The 19,142-nt window shown below is 37.2% G+C and overlaps 8 protein-coding genes and 1 non-coding gene across 9 annotated transcripts; 7 read left to right on the top strand and 2 right to left on the bottom strand.

Annotated features, from left to right (window-relative positions):
• The first annotated feature begins 29 nt into the window (after nt 1–29).
• Nucleotides 30–102, top strand: Skdi_10.trna1T. Its single transcript has one exon. It is a non-coding gene; the product is annotated as a tRNA-Thr (tRNA).
• A 277-nt stretch (nt 103–379) lies between these two features.
• ACO2 (aconitate hydratase ACO2) lies at nt 380–2,749 on the top strand (the record flags this gene model as incomplete). The annotated part of the gene is made up of 1 exon (XM_056228853.1): nt 380–2,749. One exon carries the CDS (start codon nt 380–382, stop codon nt 2,747–2,749), a length of 2,370 nt encoding a protein of 789 aa, XP_056082930.1.
• A 259-nt stretch (nt 2,750–3,008) lies between these two features.
• Nucleotides 3,009–4,808, bottom strand: ECM25 (Ecm25p; the record flags this gene model as incomplete). The annotated part of the gene is made up of 1 exon (XM_056228852.1): nt 3,009–4,808. The coding sequence occupies one exon, from the start codon at nt 4,806–4,808 to the stop codon at nt 3,009–3,011; it is 1,800 nt and encodes a 599-aa protein (XP_056082929.1).
• A 193-nt stretch (nt 4,809–5,001) lies between these two features.
• On the bottom strand, nt 5,002–5,838 carry PRP21 (Prp21p; the record flags this gene model as incomplete). The annotated part of the gene is made up of 1 exon (XM_056228851.1): nt 5,002–5,838. One exon carries the CDS (start codon nt 5,836–5,838, stop codon nt 5,002–5,004), a length of 837 nt encoding a protein of 278 aa, XP_056082928.1.
• A 194-nt stretch (nt 5,839–6,032) lies between these two features.
• RCY1 (Rcy1p) lies at nt 6,033–8,561 on the top strand (the record flags this gene model as incomplete). The annotated part of the gene is made up of 1 exon (XM_056228850.1): nt 6,033–8,561. The coding sequence occupies one exon, from the start codon at nt 6,033–6,035 to the stop codon at nt 8,559–8,561; it is 2,529 nt and encodes an 842-aa protein (XP_056082927.1).
• Nucleotides 8,562–8,792: 231 nt separating this feature from the next.
• Nucleotides 8,793–9,097, top strand: NCE101 (Nce101p; the record flags this gene model as incomplete). Its single annotated transcript, XM_056228849.1, has 2 exons — nt 8,793–8,824; nt 8,965–9,097. 2 exons carry the CDS (start codon nt 8,793–8,795, stop codon nt 9,095–9,097), a joined length of 165 nt encoding a protein of 54 aa, XP_056082926.1.
• Nucleotides 9,098–9,327: 230 nt separating this feature from the next.
• Nucleotides 9,328–11,628, top strand: SKDI10G0160 (uncharacterized protein; the record flags this gene model as incomplete). The annotated part of the gene is made up of 1 exon (XM_056228847.1): nt 9,328–11,628. The coding sequence occupies one exon, from the start codon at nt 9,328–9,330 to the stop codon at nt 11,626–11,628; it is 2,301 nt and encodes a 766-aa protein (XP_056082925.1).
• Nucleotides 11,629–11,798: 170 nt separating this feature from the next.
• Nucleotides 11,799–17,894, top strand: LAA1 (AP-1 complex accessory protein LAA1; the record flags this gene model as incomplete). Its single annotated transcript, XM_056228846.1, has 1 exon — nt 11,799–17,894. One exon carries the CDS (start codon nt 11,799–11,801, stop codon nt 17,892–17,894), a length of 6,096 nt encoding a protein of 2,031 aa, XP_056082924.1.
• A 207-nt stretch (nt 17,895–18,101) lies between these two features.
• NUC1 (ribonuclease) lies at nt 18,102–19,091 on the top strand (the record flags this gene model as incomplete). Its single annotated transcript, XM_056228845.1, has 1 exon — nt 18,102–19,091. The coding sequence occupies one exon, from the start codon at nt 18,102–18,104 to the stop codon at nt 19,089–19,091; it is 990 nt and encodes a 329-aa protein (XP_056082923.1).
• Nucleotides 19,092–19,142: the final 51 nt, after the last annotated feature.

Below are 19,142 nucleotides of genomic sequence, written 5' to 3'. Positions count from 1 at the left end.
CCGTAATGCAACAACCACAACAAATACGAGCTTCTATGGCCAAGTTGGTAAGGCGCCACACTAGTAATGTGGAGATCATCGGTTCAACTCCGATTGGAAGCATCTTCTTTTTACCCACAAGACTATACATTTATTTTTTTTTCCTTTTCTTGCTTGAGTCATCGCGAATAAAAATTCCGCTGGAAAAGTTTTTCAAAGTATATACAGTATTCCACATCAATGTACTGCTCTCACACCAATGGATGGAATAGCTTTAAACATGTATATAAACTGGATACTTTTATATTTTCGAACTACTCGAACTTTTTATTCGTATACGTAATAAACTTCATCTACTCTCAATCTCAAAACATCAAAGCAATCCGCAAAGAAGAACTCGATGCTATCTTCTGCTAATAGGTTTTACATAAAGAGGCATTTGGCAACGTATGCCAATGTGTTTCCCTCTGTATCCAAGCAATTTCAAACAAAAACGCCACCATATGCTAAACTTCTAACGAACCTAGACAAGGTTAAGGAAATAACCAACAATGCTCCCTTAACACTAGCAGAAAAAATTTTGTACTCCCATCTCTGTGATCCAGAAGAATCGATCACCTCTTCTGACTTATCCACCATCCGTGGTAACAAGTACTTAAAACTGAACCCAGATCGTGTAGCTATGCAGGATGCTTCCGCTCAAATGGCGCTTCTTCAGTTCATGACCACCGGTCTCAATCAAACATCCGTCCCAGCATCTATACATTGTGACCATTTAATTGTCGGTAAAGACGGTGAAGCCGAGGATTTACCTTCTTCCATCGCCACTAACCAAGAAGTTTTTGATTTCCTGGAAAGTTGCGCTAAGAGATATGGTATTCAATTTTGGGGCCCAGGCTCCGGTATCATCCATCAAATCGTCTTGGAAAATTTCTCAGCACCAGGTCTAATGATGCTCGGTACCGATTCTCATACACCAAATGCTGGTGGTCTGGGAGCTATTGCCATTGGTGTTGGTGGTGCAGATGCAGTCGATGCTCTAACAAATACACCATGGGAACTGAAGGCTCCAAAGATTCTGGGTGTCAAACTAACCGGCAAGCTAAGCGGATGGTCCACTCCTAAGGACGTAATTACTAAGCTCGCTGGATTATTGACCGTCAGAGGTGGTACTGGCTTTATTATTGAATATTTTGGCGAAGGTGTCTCTACTTTATCTTGTACAGGTATGGCAACCATCTGTAATATGGGTGCTGAAGTTGGCGCTACCACATCAACTTTCCCTTACCAAGAAGCTCACAAGCGTTACTTGCAAGCAACTAATAGAGCAGACGTGGCGGAAGCAGCCGACGTTGCCTTGAACAGATTCGGTTTCTTGAGGGCTGATAAAGATGCTCAATATGATAAAGTCATTGAAATTGACTTATCCGCCATTGAACCTCATGTTAATGGTCCGTTCACACCTGACTTGTCCACACCAATATCTCAATATGCCGAAAGAAGTCTAAAAGAAAACTGGCCACAAAAAGTCAGCGCTGGTTTAATTGGATCATGCACCAATTCATCTTATCAAGATATGAGTCGTGTGGTTGATTTGGTTAAACAGGCTTCCAAAGCAGGCTTGAAGCCACGCATTCCATTCTTCGTAACCCCCGGCTCCGAACAAATCAGAGCTACTTTGGAAAGAGATGGTATCATCGATGTTTTCCAACAGAACGGCGCTAAAGTTTTAGCAAATGCTTGCGGTCCTTGTATCGGACAGTGGAATAGAGAGGACATTTCCAAAACTTCAAAGGAAACGAACACTATTTTCACATCATTCAACAGAAACTTCAGAGCAAGAAACGACGGCAATAGAAATACGATGAACTTCTTAACATCCCCAGAAATAGTAACAGCAATGAGTTACTCCGGAGACGCCCAGTTCAATCCATTAACTGACTCAATCAAATTGCCAAATGGGGAGGATTTTAAGTTTCAACCACCAAAGGGTGATGAGTTGCCAAAAAGAGGATTTGAGCATGGTAGAGACATATTTTATCCTGAAACGGATCCAAAACCGGATAGTAGTGTAGAGATTGTTGTAGATCCTAAATCTGATCGTTTACAATTATTGGAACCTTTCAAAGCATGGAATGGCAAGGAATTAAGAACAAACGTACTTTTAAAGGTGGAAGGTAAATGTACGACTGATCATATTTCTGCCGCAGGTGTCTGGCTGAAATACAAGGGTCATCTAGAAAACATTTCATATAATACATTAATTGGCGCACAAAACAAAGAAACTGGTGAAGTCAACAAAGCTTATGACATGGACGGAACTGAATACGACATCCCTGGTTTAATGATGAAATGGAAATCCGATGGTAGACCATGGACCGTGGTGGCAGAACATAACTATGGTGAAGGTTCCGCAAGAGAACATGCTGCTTTATCGCCAAGATTCCTTGGTGGTGAAATCCTTCTAGTTAAGTCTTTCGCAAGAATTCATGAGACAAACTTGAAAAAACAAGGTATGCTACCATTAACTTTTGCAAATGAATCTGACTATGATAAAATCTCAAGTGGAGATGTTTTAGAAACATTGAACCTTGCAGATATGATCGCCAAAGACGGTAATAACGGTGGAGAAATTGAAGTAAAGATTACCAAACCAAAGGGCGACTCATTCATCATCAAGGCAAAGCATACCATGTCCAAAGATCAAATCGATTTCTTCAAAGCTGGTTCAGCAATCAATTACATTGGTAGTATACGAAGAAGCGAATAAATCTCAAGGAGATAACAACAATATCCTAGGCCCGCTTGATAAGCAATAAAGTCCTTTTACACAACACTATAGACTGTGCATATAGAAGATGCAAATAACCTATTTATTTATTTATTTATTTATTAATTTAAACGTAACATAGTTTCACCTAATATTTTACACGAGAATCTTAACCGCTAGAAACCACTGCCTTTTTTGAAAGGTGTATTTATTGTCGTATATGCAATATGTATGTGTTAAAAGATACAGTTTATATAAGTTACCACTTTTGTTTCATTTCATTCATTACTTGTAAACCTTGTAGACGCTCTTCGTACAATGCAGCCAGCCTGCTAACTTTGTTGCTTGCATTAATATCCGAATATCCCTTTTGAGAGAATTTATTCGCTGTCTTGGAGGTAGTTTCATTTTTCTTCTTCTTTTCCTGTAATATTTTATCAAATTTCTTGATCTTCGCGTTTTGCACAAGAGTCAAACTTTCGAAGTGCTGTATTAATATATCTGTTTCCGCAGAGCCTTTATCATTTGCCGGCTCATCCTTGACCATTTCTTTTATAGTGTCCGAAATCGTTAAATCTATGCTGCTGTTGCTCAATGGAAGCGAGTCGGCGGATGGCGTTTGTGTTGGCAAGGATATGGTGTCTGTAGAAGACGAAGCCAATGTCAAATCGGTATTTGAACGGGAGGTTAATGAGGCTTGTGGCCGTGAAGGTGTCTTAATTGGAGGTGAAGGTTTAGTATCAAGTGATGGGGAAGAAGCAATTCTACATGACGACTTAGGTTTCAATACTGGTGTGTCCTGTAAAGCGACAGGTGTGTATGTTGGAGATGTTACTGATCTCTGTGGACTAGGACTTCTGCTTCTAAGAAGAGTCAAGCGACCCAGTTCGCTATATCTAGTTGGAGATGATTTTCTTGGCTTAGGTAATGCAGGTATTGTAGAAGACGATGATACTGATGACAAAGGAGACGTTATTTCCTTTGTGATCTCGGAGAAAAAGTCCAGTAAATTCTTGATATATCTTGATCCAATAGCTAAACGATCGTTGGTCATTATAGAAAGTTTCTCCTTACATAGAGCTGGCGTTAAAGCTTTACTTAAACTTCTTGAATCATGTTTAGTCATTTCATTATGCGCAATGATCTTATTGAAAAATGGAAATATGACCATGAAAAGATCCTGGTATTGATTGAATTTGATGATTTTACGGAAGGTTTCACATGTGAACTCAAAATCATCGACGATCGGTAAGGAAATTAATTCAATTGGGATCAAGGGCTTTGCCTTGTTTTTGATAAAGAAGTTCAACCACACGGAAGCCAAAGAATAAATGTCCCATTGAGACAAGTCAATATAGTTGTTTCTCTTTATGATATCCAAAAAGATGTTTACCTTTTTATAGTTTCCCGGCTTCTGGAAAATCAATTCACAGATAACAGCATCGCTTCGCAATTTTTTGAAGATTTTATCAAATATCAATTGTCTATACTGTCTCATCGCCAAAGGCGTCAATCTATTATAATATTCTTCTGGAACATCTATATGTTCGCTTATCTGATAATCATATAAATACACGTTTAAAGATATTCTAAGTCGCGTAATATCTATTAGCTCGGATAAAGAAGTTAGGTCCAAGACATGAACCAGGCTTGGAAAATCATGCTGACTGTCTTTTGAGTCCAAGAAATTGAAGTTCATGGCATTTGACACTACCTGGTACACGGATCTAACGAAGAATGATTCATGAACAATGAAAATCTTTTGTAAATAGAATTTGGTCTCTTTAGGCAGTTTGGCAAACATTTTGATACCGTAAACCCAGCTAATCTTCCGCTGCGAGAACCCTGATGAAAAGATCACCAGCGAATATGGTGCCTGTGGCAATTTCATCACCAATCGATCCATGAGGGCATTGATAAGCAAGTCATAGACCTGTTTATTGCCAATTTCATCGGGAGCAGGCAAATAAGTCGAGTCAAAAACATAAATTGCGTGACCAGAATTAGGATCGACCGAATAAGATCTAAAAAATATGTTATTGACGTTGATATCAATCATCCTGGTCTTTTTTCAAGCTACCAATGCTGCTTTCTCCCAAGGCCATATCTTCGAGATATTCACTTTCTATATACAAAAAACGTCAACATGAAAAAAAACGCCAAAATCACGCCGTTCAAGGTGATGCGGGTGCTTTATTATGATGTATTTTCAATGATTATATACTTCTACCTAGCTTTAATTTGCATGATGTTTACTTCTTGCTTTTTTTCAATCTTGTCTCTCCCGCTGCTCTGATCTTACGTTTCTTGCTCTTAGGGGCTCCTTCTTTGAGCTTTGTTGGGTCAGATGCTGCCTTTTCTTCTTCATTTACTGGTCTAATACTGTCGAATATCTTCATATCGGGTTGTACCGTGCGGAGCCTCATCTGCGGTAAATCGAGAGCATTTTGCAAAGTATTTGTGTTTTCAGGAATGAGGAATTTCGCGACTTGTGTAAACTTATCCCATGGGATGGCCGCAAACTGTATTTTGCATGACTCAAGGAGCTTATCGTGCTCTCGGTCTTGATCCTTTGCGAACTCCCAGTACCGTGCTCTGGCAAAACACTCGTCAATGATGTCTCTCTTACTTTTCTTTATTTCTTGACCCTTGGAAGAGATTATGCGCTTGTATTGGGCAATAAAATCAGTAAATGTCTTATGCAGTGGATGTGAATCGTTTATGAATTGTAACATGCCTTCACCGTGTTTTGAAGCTATACGTTTAAGATTATTTTCATCCTGAGCACAGTAGCGTGCTGTTAATTTGATAATCTCGATGTCTCTTCGCGATATTCCAGAATCATACTCAGAGAATACAAAATCTTGTGGTCTCGCTATCTCACGCTCTCTCCTTCCCACATCGTCCTCATTTCCGACAGTTGTGTCACTCAAGATTTTTATATAGTATTCGTGAAGTGGGTCATCCTCTCTAATAAATGAAAACCTCTCATCTTCTAGTAATTTGCTCTCAAAACTGGTGCCATGTTGCTTTATGTAGCTTGCCGTGGTCTTGATGTCCTCTTTTAGCTGCGGATCTTGTGGTTCCATGTCTAGTTATTGCAATTCTGGCTATTAGCTTTTCTCATTGCCTTGTTTCTTTCTTGCTAACTTTCACTGCTCTAAGACGATTGCCTTTACCGAAATATTTCGTTGAAGGAAAGCTCTTATTCTATCAAAAATAGTCAACAAGCAAACAATGGAAAGGCCAAAAAAATAAACAGAGGAGTAAGAGAAGTGGTACAATGGATAATCTGCTAAAAGTTCCTGAGATTGTCACTAATGTCTCATCCTTTTTATCTCCTGCAGATTATCTGGGTTTTCTACAGGTAAATAAACAAGTTTATAACTCAGTTATTGACGGCGAGAATGATTTAAGGTATTGGTCGTTGAAATTAACTAGAATGGGCCTCCAAAGGGTAAATTCGAAGGAAACTGAAGATGTCAAATTGTTAGATGAAAAGGATGACGAAGATCCCATTTGCATATTCGAAGTATACAAATCTTTCACCACTCAAGACGCTAAAAAAATCTTTGCAAAATTTTACCGTTGTTACAATTCATACACTAAAAAATTATATAATAATAATCTGGCCAATTTTTTTCCAACTTCATATTCCAAGGATCCATTAAAACAAATAAAAATTCTAAATTACATCAAACGCTACAATTTATCGAATAGAAATGATATAGAAACATTTGTTAAGATTGACACCAATTTCAACATTCTTAGGGAAATCTTTATCAACTCTGTCCTCAAAGAGATAGAATTGAATTACCAGTCCAACAACTTAGCTGCAGTGGCTCGTTTTATAAAGGTTTTGCTGATATCAAACGAGGAGAATAATGCTATCGAATTTTTCAAATCAAAGGCAGATTTACCCCCCAGTTTAATGACTTTGCCTCCTAATGATGAACTGTTTTGGAAAGAACAAACACAAGAAGAGGAAAGTAATAGGTGTACTGCGGTGTTCAATTCTAAGAATTTGGATGCATTTCTCAATCCATTAAGGGATTTCCTCAACGAGAAGATCAAGTTGGCAGACATTCTATTCCAAGGTGAATTTCCCGTCATAATACAATTTATCGAGTCTTTTATCCAGGATGTTTTATTAGACATTTTGAACCATATTTTATCAAATTATGGAGAATTTCTAAAATCAAATGGTAAGGATTGTAAAGCAAATTATGAATGCTTCCCAGAACTTTATTTTACATTCATAAAAAGATTCTGTACCGAATTGAATGACTCAGTCAACGCAGGTCAAACTTTCCACAAGGTCGTTCATGAACTTTTGAACCTGTATCTCGAGCCGTTCGCTGTCAACTATATGAATCAAACAACTAGAGTTTTTGAATCGCTGATCAGCTCACAGCTAGCTAACTATGACATTCAATTTCAAGATAAAGAGAGAGAGCAAAATGCAAAGATTTATAATTCTTTGAGAGATCAAACGGACGGTACAGCCCTAAGCAGCAACGATTCATCACATAACCATTCAATAGCTACCGAAGCCTCCATGGCTGTACCGGAATCGGATTCAAAACAAAAGGCTGTACCTCAACCAGTTCGTTCAACTAATAACATTTCAGATGATAAATTAGACTTTCTAAGTTCCTTCACCAAAATCTTCAAATTTTCTACTAATGAAAACCAAAAATTGAAACAACAATTACAATTAGCGTATAACTTGAATTTGATCTCCAATAACTTACAAAACATCAAATCGTTGATAAGCCTTGATTTATGTTACAAAATTTTACACGAGACAAGTGAGAAGACGGATGAAATCTATAAATTTCATACGATGGAAAATTTACTACCGTTAATAAAGTTACGGTGTCAAGAGATTTTTAAAATTTTGATTACTCAGTTGAATACGAATCATGTTAAACCTGCATTTGAGAAGGCAATCATGCTACTACAGAAATATAACCCTAATGAAATAGAACAAATAGAAATAAAACTTGACTCACTTTCGCCAGCCAATAATCAGGTAGAACCCCTGGTACAATTCACTGAATTAATCAATATAGGTGACATCATACTACAAATGATTTCGATTTTCTATAAGAACGAGTTAATTCCCAAAAAAATCATCGATAAAAACAAAGATTTTCTGAATGACGTTATCCAATTGAAAAAAAATTTTGAGACTTCGATTGATGACTTCGTGGCCGAGGGTTTAAATATTGGTATAAACAAACTAATGGATGAAATTTCATTTGTTTTCAAAACTCTCCAATTACCTGACGACTATAATCCACCAACGCCTTCCACAAATTCTCCAATACGGGATATAAAACCAACTAAATGTGCTGTCAGGGTGATCGAATTACTTTCCAATCATTGTTTTCTTTTGACTGGTGCAACCGATAAGGGTACTATTGACGTATATCAGCAAGAAATTGGCGAACGGTTTTTCAATGAGATTGTAAAACATTTGAAAAAGAGCCTTATATCTACAGAGGGTGCAATTTGGTTAATATGTGATTTAAACTACTTTTACGATTTCATTGCCAATAAACTGAAACAAAAAAACGTCGTTCCCTATTTTGTTGGGCTGAAACCTATTGGTCAATTATATATTATTTCGGGCAAGGACTCGAAGGAGCTGGGGAAACTGATTTCTGATCTTGGGAAATTCAATGGTATTTTTACGCAAGAGGAAATTTACGAATTCGTTCAAAGAAGAAGCGATTGGATTCGTGTACGAAAAGACGTTGAAAAGGTAATGTATGGCCTAGGAATACGTGATTGCTGCATTATGTAACTTTCTCTTCATAAATGTTCATAATAGTATGTATTTACATCTATATATGTATGTATGCGTGAAGTATAAAAATAATGACTATATTTATCCACGTGTTAAATTATTTGAAGTTAGCGCGGCTCAATTTTTTTTCTGTTAGCCACACATAGACAGGGAAAAGGGAGAATGACTATTTTCAACTTGAAATGTATGCAAAAAAGCCAGAGAAACATCCAGAGAAACATCAGTATTATGGTTCAGCACGCTCCGTTTCTGTTGGGAAAGTATGCTTATTCTGACACGTTATATACTCTTTCTTTTGCATTAGGGTCCAGTACTAACATTTCATTTGTCCATTTGTCGCTTCAAAGGGATAACATCACGCATATTGATGTTTCCTTTCTCGAGCTGGTCCTTCCTGTAGATTTTCTGATCCGTTCTTGGCAGTTATGGTAGGCTGTCTCAGCTACTACGTTTACGAGGGAAAGATGGGACGGCCACAAGGTCACCATTTACACGAACTCATCAAGAAGCGATGGGACGCTCGCAAACAATAATACGATTTGTAAGATTTATATAGAATCTGTCAACATGTAAATATTAGTAATTAACCCCAGTATTCGCCATTGTACGCGTTTATGTTAAACTTCCTCATCTTTCGGATCCACAATATTTCATTTAGCGTGGTCTTCCTTGATTGTCTCAGCAAAAGAATAGCATTTAACAGTGTAGATCAAAGAAACTAACTAAAACACACGCTTTGGGAAAATCTGACAAGTCTAGTTCAATGAAGAAAGGGAACGGTAAGAGATCAAAAGTTTTAGTTTTATCGAGGGATGCGGGTACCAATGAACTAAAGCCAACGAGGGGAAGAGCACATCGAGCCTGCGTGGCCTGTAGAAAGAGGAAAGTACGGTGTAGTGGACAGACACCATGTCGGCTTTGCCAGAATAACAGTTTTGAATGCAAATATGATCGACCTCCAAGGAACTCATCGGCATTTGATAAAGAACTAAGTGACGATAGCCCCCTGTACTCGCAGAGGGCTTCTCATCAAGACCATAATGATAACAAGGGTAGGCAAAGTGTCATTGATTACAAAAAGATTACAGAGACAATATTTACACCCGAAGCACTTAATCAAATATTCACATCACCTTCTTTTGACAACCAGCTTTTTTTGGACACTATTAAGCGGTATCTACAACAAGGACAATTGGATGTTAACAATGTGATTCGCCAAAGTCTACCGAAGAATGCATCCTGGCACTTGAAAACAAGCGTACCATTACCTCCCAGAGGTATTGCCTTGAAGTTCATCCAGAAAACTTGGGATTGCGCCTGTGTGCTATTTAGGTTCTACCACAGACCAACTATCATTTCTATTCTAGACTCCATATACGAAGCAGAAAAACTTGGCAAGGAATACACTGCAGAACAAGTTAAAACGCAACCATTAATATATTCCGTCTTGGCAGTTGGAGCTTTATTCTCTAAGGAAGACTTGAGCAAGGATAGTAACGCAACTAGGGAATTTTACACAGATGAAGGCTACAGATACTTTTTAGAAGCCAAGAAATCTTTGGACTTCTCTAACATCACTGAAATATACTCAATACAGGCCATATTTATGATGACCATTTTTTTGCAGTGCTCAGCAAACTTGAAAGCTTGCTATTCGTTCATCGGAATTGCTCTTCGTGCAGCGTTAAAAGAAGGTTTGCACAGAAAATCCTCTATAGTCGGTCCTACACCGATTCAAGATGAGACAAAGAAAAGACTCTTTTGGTCTGTGTACAAACTAGACCTGTACATGAATTGTATTCTTGGTTTCCCGAGCGGTATCGACGAATCTGATATAGATCAAGAGTTTCCTCTAGATGTCGATGATGAAAATATATCTACAATGGGAATAAAGTTTCAAGATTGGCGAACGATAAGTTCTTGTGGAATGAATAACAAGCATACAAAGCTAATTTTAATTATGTCTCGGATTTACAAACTAATGTACTCTTTGAGAAGAAAGCCACTAGAAGAGGATTCCAGGTCGCAAATTGTATCGCTGAATGATCAACTAGAGAACTGGTATACACAACTACCTGATATTTTGAAGGTTGATACAATACGATATCGCCAGCCACAACCGCCTGCGAACGTTTGCGCGGATGAAAGTAGTTCTCCATACACGAAACCTAAAAAATTACTATATCTGGACTTCCTATTATCGAAAATTGTACTCTACAAACCCTTTTACCACTATATTTCTATAGACCCATTAGACGTCCCAGAGTTTCAATTCCAAATTCATATGGCTGAAAACTGTATCGAAGTAGCCAAGAAAGTCATCCAATTATCTTATGACATGATCATGCAAAACCTCTTGAGTGGCAGCTATTGGTTTTCCATTCATACAATCTTCTTCAGTGTGGCGTGCCTCAAATTTTATGTCTACCAAACAGAAAAGGGGTTAATGCGAAATGGGAAGGCTGATTCAGACATATATAATGCTACCCAACTGGGCAGTGAAATTTTATCGCTTTTGAAAGGTGCTTCAAACGCAAGTAAACGTACCTTTGAAGTTCTAAACCAACTATTCAAAGAATTTAACAAAAAAACATCTGTACTATCCGAACAACTTTTGAACATAGTAAAGCTACAACGCCAAGAAAATAGCGGGACTTTGACGGTCCAACAGCAAAGTAGCAGTAATTTCATGAAGTGCCAGGAAGAATCGCAGCATGGACAACAGCAACAACAACAACAACAACAACAACAACAACAACAACAACAACAACAACAACACCAAACTCCAGCCACAAGTCTCCGGTCCATTCTAAATTTCCCACAAGGAGAAGGCGATCTGCATTTCCAAGGGGCCATCAATGAAAGCCATACAGCAACTGCTGCACAGGAAGAATACTTGGATAAACTTCTTGCAGAGTTTGAAGAGTTCGACTACTCAATTAATAGAGTGCTGCCGGATGTCATCGATTTTTCCGCACTTATTGGTCAAGATTCCGCCATCAACAATCAAGCATTTACCTCAGAATATAACTCTGGCCCTACGGTCGGTTGGAATTCTAAATAATTAACTTCTTCATGTTTATAATACTCAAACGTTCTTTTCTTTTTTTTTATTGTTATTGCAACCTTACCTCCGCACACCACATAGCGAAACATCATATGCCCATTTTCTTCATCGCCATAATGGAAGAATGATTTGTTATGATTTATATCACAGTGATAGTAGGTTAGATTATGGGAGAGGTAAAAGGCAAAAGAGGTGAAGGCAAAAAGACGCAGGTCGCAAAGATGGTAAATCAAACCCTCCAGAAGTTGATGGATACGTCAACAGATGATGGTCACACTTTATCAACTTGGATAACTACCAATCTGGAAAAGCTCATATCTTTGAAAGACGCCAGTGACGCCGAATTACAAGAGGTCAAAGACATACACACTCAATTGGATGATTTTATAAGATACACCGCCGTATTAGAGAACACGAATAGTTTAGAGCTGCATTCAGTGTTTATCAGTTTGTCACACCTCTATACAATGTCTATATGGCAATTGAAAAACGTATACCCTGGGATGGTTTTTGATTCTGCTGCGTATTTAACTAATGTACTATGTGAGGAAGACGTTTCGATTGATGAAATTAATGACCCTAATGAAAAAAAGAAAAAGAAGAAGTCAACGACGAAAAAGAAAAGGTACATATACACTCCAGCAAAAGATATTGCGTGCACATTATTAGTCCAAATATTCGAAAATTTTGGAAGCAGCATTTCTTCTTTGGTCCCACTACTTTTTAGTGTAATTTTCAAAAACCTAAAAAAAATCATGGAAAAAAGTAAATATCACCACGCTGCTTTTATGACATCGCTGCTTCAGCTTTTTAATGCCATTTTAAGAAATTCAAACGATGACGATAGAATCTTGGATCCAACTACGTACGCAAAATTTTCAAAATTATCTAAAACCGTCTTTGACAGTATTTCAGCGGATGAGAAAGATTTCCCGGTTACCTTTGTATCTGTGTTGATAGAATCCTGGACGGCTCATTTCAAACAGACAGCTTTCATTAAGGAGCACTCTCATGACGTGTTAGAAACAATCTATTCAAGATTCACGGAAGGTGAGATAGGCCTTTATGGTTTTGCTAATGATGAAACTCGTATTTTCACTGCTAAATCTCTAGCGGAAATTTTATTTGATTATTACTTTTCGAAGAAAATCTTGACCTTACAAGAGGTATGGTCTATTTATGTTAGGATTTTTCTGAATTGTGATACCCGAGATGTAGAAAGTGGTTGTTTTGAATCCATTATCCATTTGACTAACATAAACCTATTAGCTGATAATACTTTCCTGAATAACTCAAAATATTTGGATATGGTGCTGTCTTTAAGTGAGATCTTTAGCGACTACGAAGTAAATAATAGAAGCATGAATACATTATCAAGGTACTTAAGGTACTTCCAACATATGCATAAGATCATATTACCACATTTGAGTGACACTGCAAAGACTCAAATGCTATATTACATTTTAGGCTCCTCGGATCCTCACGGTAGCTCTTTCAAAAGCGATTCAACTACAAGTCTAAAGTATAACATTGATGCCAAACCTGAAACACAGTGGCTTACACTACTACAATTAGACTTGACATATACTTTAATAAGCGATCTGAATTCTACATTTGCCACCGAAGAGCATATTGTTAAAGAAATTAGAGATAAATTAGTTGATCTGGCGACATGTGAGATATTTACAATTCGTGTTCACACAATGGAAATTTTGAGAATTTTTCTGAATAATTGTCCGGAATATCTCTCGGAGACTATTGAAAACTCTTTACGTGCATTATCTACTGATTTCAAATCTACTGACAAATTCACTTTTCATAGGAACCATGGACATGCTTTTATTATAGCGAACCTTATCAAAGACGCCAAGAGTGATTATATTTCTTATGAGTTGATCATGAGGATCACAGTTTTCTCCACGTCATTTATAAAAAACAATACCACGTCTACTTCTTCCAACTTGTACTTCAAAGGGCTTTTATGCTGGATATTATTGATAGGATTAATGAATTATAAAGATGAACAGTATTTGAAATTACAGATACCTCAACTGTTTCTGTTCTGGAAAGTTCTATTGACACATACTTACACATACCATGACGAGGACGAATTGTATAAAAACCTAGAAATTCGAAACCATGCTTTGGCCTGTCTATTAACATACTTAAGCAATACGCAAATTGATAAAGACACGGCCAAACAAGTGTCATATTTGTTAACCAAATGCTCCAACTTCAACCACTCTATTGACTTAAAATCAAAAAACATTGATAATGCCCTGTTGCACAATGAAAATAGAATTTTGCAAGTATATCTTAAATTGGAGAAGTATATAAGTAGTGATTTCAATAGTTCCTTACTAATATTAATTGTGAAGAACTTTTCAGATCCTAATCTCTACACAGAATCGAGCACTTCCGTTTTTATCAGTTTAAAAGATATGCGGAGCAGAAAAGTAGGAAATAAAGATGACGTCGAGAATAACACCGCTTCAGAATCCTCAATAAACACCTTACTGCGTCAAAACAATGGCTTTGCATTCGGTCTCTCTAGTAAAATAAGCAGCGACTGTATTGTAAATCTATCGATGTCCTCCACCTATAAATATGATGAACTAATAAGTGGAAGCTGGCCGTCCAAGGATTATAATTGGTACAATATTTTCGAAAAGGAAGTGTTGAAGCCTATTTCTCCAATTTTGTCCTTGGACTCATTGATTTTGTTATATGGATCCGGATCTTACTCTCAAATTGATCGCTACGCACCCCAAGTTACTACATCTTTGATTGACTCTTCTATGGAGCTTTTTTCATCTGTATTTCCCTTTCTGAATAGTAAAATACAGTACTCTGTTATGGAAACTCTGAATCTGTCCATGTTTTCCAAAACGACTACACCGTTGAGAAGCGCAGCAATCGCTGCCAACGTTTGCAGCGCACTGCATAGTGCTTTGCGGATCATGCAAGAAAAGAGTTTGGTGTTGGACTATTCAGTAGGGCAATTGATCATCGAATCGATAAAAAAAATTCAATTCTTCAATGACACATTTTTGACAAAGATCAAGGCAGATTGTGTAGGGTTACTTACGGCCGCTATTGCACGATCATTTGACGATGAAGAAAGGCAGAAGTTTCTCACAGAGCAATCAAGGATATTTATAAAAAATGTCGCAGATATGGATGAACCATACTTAAGGATGTTTCACGTCCTTTCATTGGCCACGATCTTCAAATATAACCCGCAATATGCAAATTTTGAAGCATCATTTGACGTCATCTTTGCGTTAATGAGGGATCCACATCCCGTTGTTCATTCTTGGTCATTAAAAGCAATGCATGTTCTTCTTGAGAAGCACCTGGTGATTGATTTGAAAACAGCAGCTCTGCTGCTGAATTCTATGGAAATCCTGCTGACGAACGATAAGTTTGGTGTTTACGGTCCCTCCACTCTTCGCTGCAACTATAATAGAGAGTTTAATTCTCATGTAGCTATCGGTGAAATCTCAAAAACTTTGACTGAAACTGTGGGTCCAAATTTTCTAGAACTAAATCCTAAAGTTCTTGATTCGTTCAGAAATATTACTCTATCTTTGTTAATATCCAATAATATTCTCAGCAGCATAACTAGCATCAAAATATTTGAAAATATAGCTACTTTCAAAATGAATAACATCCTAAACTATGGAATCTTTATTTCCTCCTCTAAAAGTATAATCAAAAGCTCAATAGTTACAGGAATAGGGTCATCATATTTTGATACAACATTTACCAGCTCAAATGAACTCATTTCGCATACTTCAAGTTTAAAAAGTGCTTTTGAAAACTTTGACTTATTCACATTATTGTACAAATTGCAGATGGAAGAAATCTTCATGAAAGAAATGGAAAATTTGAGCTGGAGGTATCTGGCCCTATTTCCAAATTCCCGCTCTGTTAAGAATTATTTTACTGAATGGATATTGCATACTCTCAAAAAGGATAGTCATTGGTTTGATAAATTATATTCGGTTTTTAATATGAGCCTAGGAAGACTCTTCCAAAGTTATTACAGAGATGTAACAGTTCTATTGGAGCTGAACGGCCTACAAGAGTCTTCAGAAAAAGAAATCAAAGGCGAAGAAGAGGAGTCCATCGCAAATGTAAGCCAGCTGGCCAACACAAGTACTAAAGATCTTGGCTCTGACAACCTTCAATGGAAGAGCAAACAGATAATCTTAAATTTGATAGTAACACTGTGTTTAGAATCTGAAAAATATGAAAACCTGCTGCTCGCACTGAGCGGCAAAATTTCAGATCTTATTGAAATATCGTTCCGTGGATCTACAGTGAGAAATGAAGGAATGAAATTGACTGGACTACAAATTTTGAATTTTGTACTTAAGAACTATTCGTCAATGAGAGATCCCCAGATCCCTGAATCATCGATATTAGAGCAACAGGAAGCCCAGATAACTAGTGCATTGATGCCAGCATTTAGTAAAGGAAGCTCGCCTACAGTGATTTCTTTTGCTATCACTGTTGCTGCTGAGGTATTAGCCTCCAATATCATGCCGCCAGACAAATTGGGAAGAATTTCACAATTACTAGTAGATCTTCTCGGTAACTTCAAAGGTTCTCCTTCTAATATACGTGTGGGTGAGGCCTTCATTGTTACACCAAAGGCGAAGAGAAAAATTGAACTTTCCGTTTTGGATGCATGGGCTGAGATAGTACAAAGGTCCATTACCTCATCGAATGAACCACTGGTCGCTTTTACAAAAAAATATTGGAGTATTTTGGTTCCATTATGGATCATCTCTTTACGTGAATATATGACAATCAAATACAGTGACAAAGATGCTACGATACAATTAGATGATCATTCGAAAGAAAATGACCTCATTGAGTTGAGAAGTACAAAGATTGAATTGTATGAGCCAGTGTGGTTGAACTTTGTAGAGGCACTCGGATGCACACTTGATTCCGATGTTAGCATCATTTCAGGATCACTTAACGACGAGGAATTGGAGTATTTCCTCTTTATTCTGTTTAGTCTGTGCTTAGAAGCCATCGTCAAGAATATTGACGACCATTCAATGAAAATGCAAGTTTTGCCTGCTTTACACAACGTTTTAAAAAGTAATCTATGCATAAAAAGCATATTTGAAGATGATATCATTGCCGAAGTTGTTGGAGTTATGGATAGACTAATCTCTACAGGAAACAGCAAGGAAGAATTTTTACTCGTTGATATAATTAGTGACTTGATCATTGGTTATTCAAAGTGCAATAGTACACCTGAGTCGTTTCTACAAGATATTGACAAACTGTATGAATTACTGCGACTATTAATGATGATTATCTCAGAGAAATTACCACTTATCAAGAATAACGTGTTAAGTAGCGAGGAAGATAATTATGAAATAAAACTCTCCTCCACTGATATTGACTTATTAAAGAAAACATTCGTTGCGTTTGAATCAAACATCAGTAACTTTGACAGCATGTTTAAGTTAGATCTCTATTCCTGTCTTTTATTCGTTATAGGGAAAATTTATGAATGTAGGGAACGCGAAGTGATCATCCCAATCATTCTTCCACTTTTCAAGGCATTAGTAAAGGCACTTACAGAATCGGACGACAAGGATAATATTGAATTACTGGCAATATTCTACGGGTCAATCAAGGATGTAATATATCATAAGTTGAGTTCGAACAACAAGGTTGCCACCATTTTGATTTTGCTGTCTAATGGGTACTCTAATTTAAGTTGTCAGGAACTAAGTGACTGCGCGGACATTCTCTTGGGGGCATTAAACGATCCTACTACACGACCCATTGCCTTACAAGGTTTCAAAAGAATAGTATCGAATGTTTTTAGATACCCATTATTGCAGCACTTGATAAAAGTAGTCATCAAAAGGTTTTTTCAAGATATTCAAGCAAAGGAATCTTTGTCGCTAGCAACCATCAAAATAAAGCTAATAATTCAGTTTACAGGAGAAGCGATAAAGCAAAATGACTCAAAAGCATCGTTGTCAATCGCTTTATGTCTGTCTTTCTTCGTTGTATATCACGAAACGTATAGAGATAAAGTGGACAAAGAGGTTGCTGAAGAAATGATGACTTTGGTCCAATTGGACAAGAATTCATTTAAAGATGCTGTTGCCAATATTTTAAACCATCAACAAAAGACGATTATAGGCTCCATAATGGAGGCTTATGTTCAGTCTGAGTCCCTGGGATCTGTCGAAGAAGCTTTTCAATTGAAATCTTTTAAGTAAAGGGGGATGAACGGAAATAAAGCTCATCGCGAAAAAACTAAAAAAATGAAAAAAGAATAAAATTTGATGTGAAAAAACATGAATAGTATAATTAGCTAACGGTCACTCACCGGGAAGTTTCTTAACGTTATAGAGTTACAATTGTATAAAAACAAGTGCATTCAGTAAAATTCTCTAATTTCTAAACAATCAAAATATAAATACATCATGAGTAGTAGGATATTGTTGTCCGGTTTGGTGGGGTTGGGTGCCGGTACTGGCTTAACTTATCTTCTTTTGAACAAACGCTCTCCGGGACAAGTTATTGAATCGCCTTATCCAATCACACAAAAATCAAACGGTAAAATTCAACCTCACTCCTTTAAGGTTGACCCTTCCGGATTCTTCAAGTATGGGTTTCCTGGTCCAATTCATGATCTGCAAAACCGTGAAGAATTTATTTCATGCTACAATAGGCAAACACAGAATCCTTATTGGGTCTTAGAACATATAACGCCAGAATCCATGGCTGCAAGAAACGCTGATAGGAAAAATTCTTTTTTCAGGGAAGATGAAGTCATTCCAGAGAAATTTAGAGGTAAATTAAGCGACTATTTCAGGTCAGGTTATGATCGTGGCCATCAAGCACCAGCTGCTGACGCAAAATTTTCTCAGCAGGCTATGAATGACACGTTTTATTTATCTAATATTTGTCCTCAAGTGGGAGGGGGCTTTAATAGAGACTACTGGGCGCATTTAGAATATTTTTGTAGAGGATTGACTAAAAAGTACCAGAGTGTAAGAATTGTTACAGGTCCTTTGTATTTGCCAAAAAAAGATCCTGCTGACAACAAATTCAAAATCACTTATGAAGTAATTGGCAATCCGCCCAGCATTGCCGTTCCAACGCATTTTTTCAAATTGATTGTTGCCGAATCGCCAACAAATAACCCTACTAGAGAAGATATTGCCGTTGCAGCGTTTGTATTACCAAATGAACCAATATCCAATGAAACGAAACTGACTGACTTTGAAGTCCCTGTAGATGCTCTAGAAAGAAGCACTGGGTTAGAATTTCTGCAAAAAGTGCCGCTATTGAAGAAAAAGGCATTATGTAAAGAAGTGAATTGTCAAATTGTGGTGAGAGACTTTTCCAACGCAGCAATTAAACCATCAAAAGATTTGAAATTATTACCACCTCCAAAAAATGCCGATTGATACAATAAAAGACTGTAGATATAGATTTATTCATAATTTAATAATATGTGA

Source organism: Saccharomyces kudriavzevii, assembly GCF_947243775.1.
Source record: "Saccharomyces kudriavzevii IFO 1802 strain IFO1802 genome assembly, chromosome: 10".
Lineage (NCBI taxonomy): Eukaryota > Fungi > Ascomycota > Saccharomycetes > Saccharomycetales > Saccharomycetaceae > Saccharomyces > Saccharomyces kudriavzevii.
The sequence above is the reverse complement of the archived record's forward strand: the minus strand, read 5'-3'. Positions and strand labels throughout refer to the sequence as shown.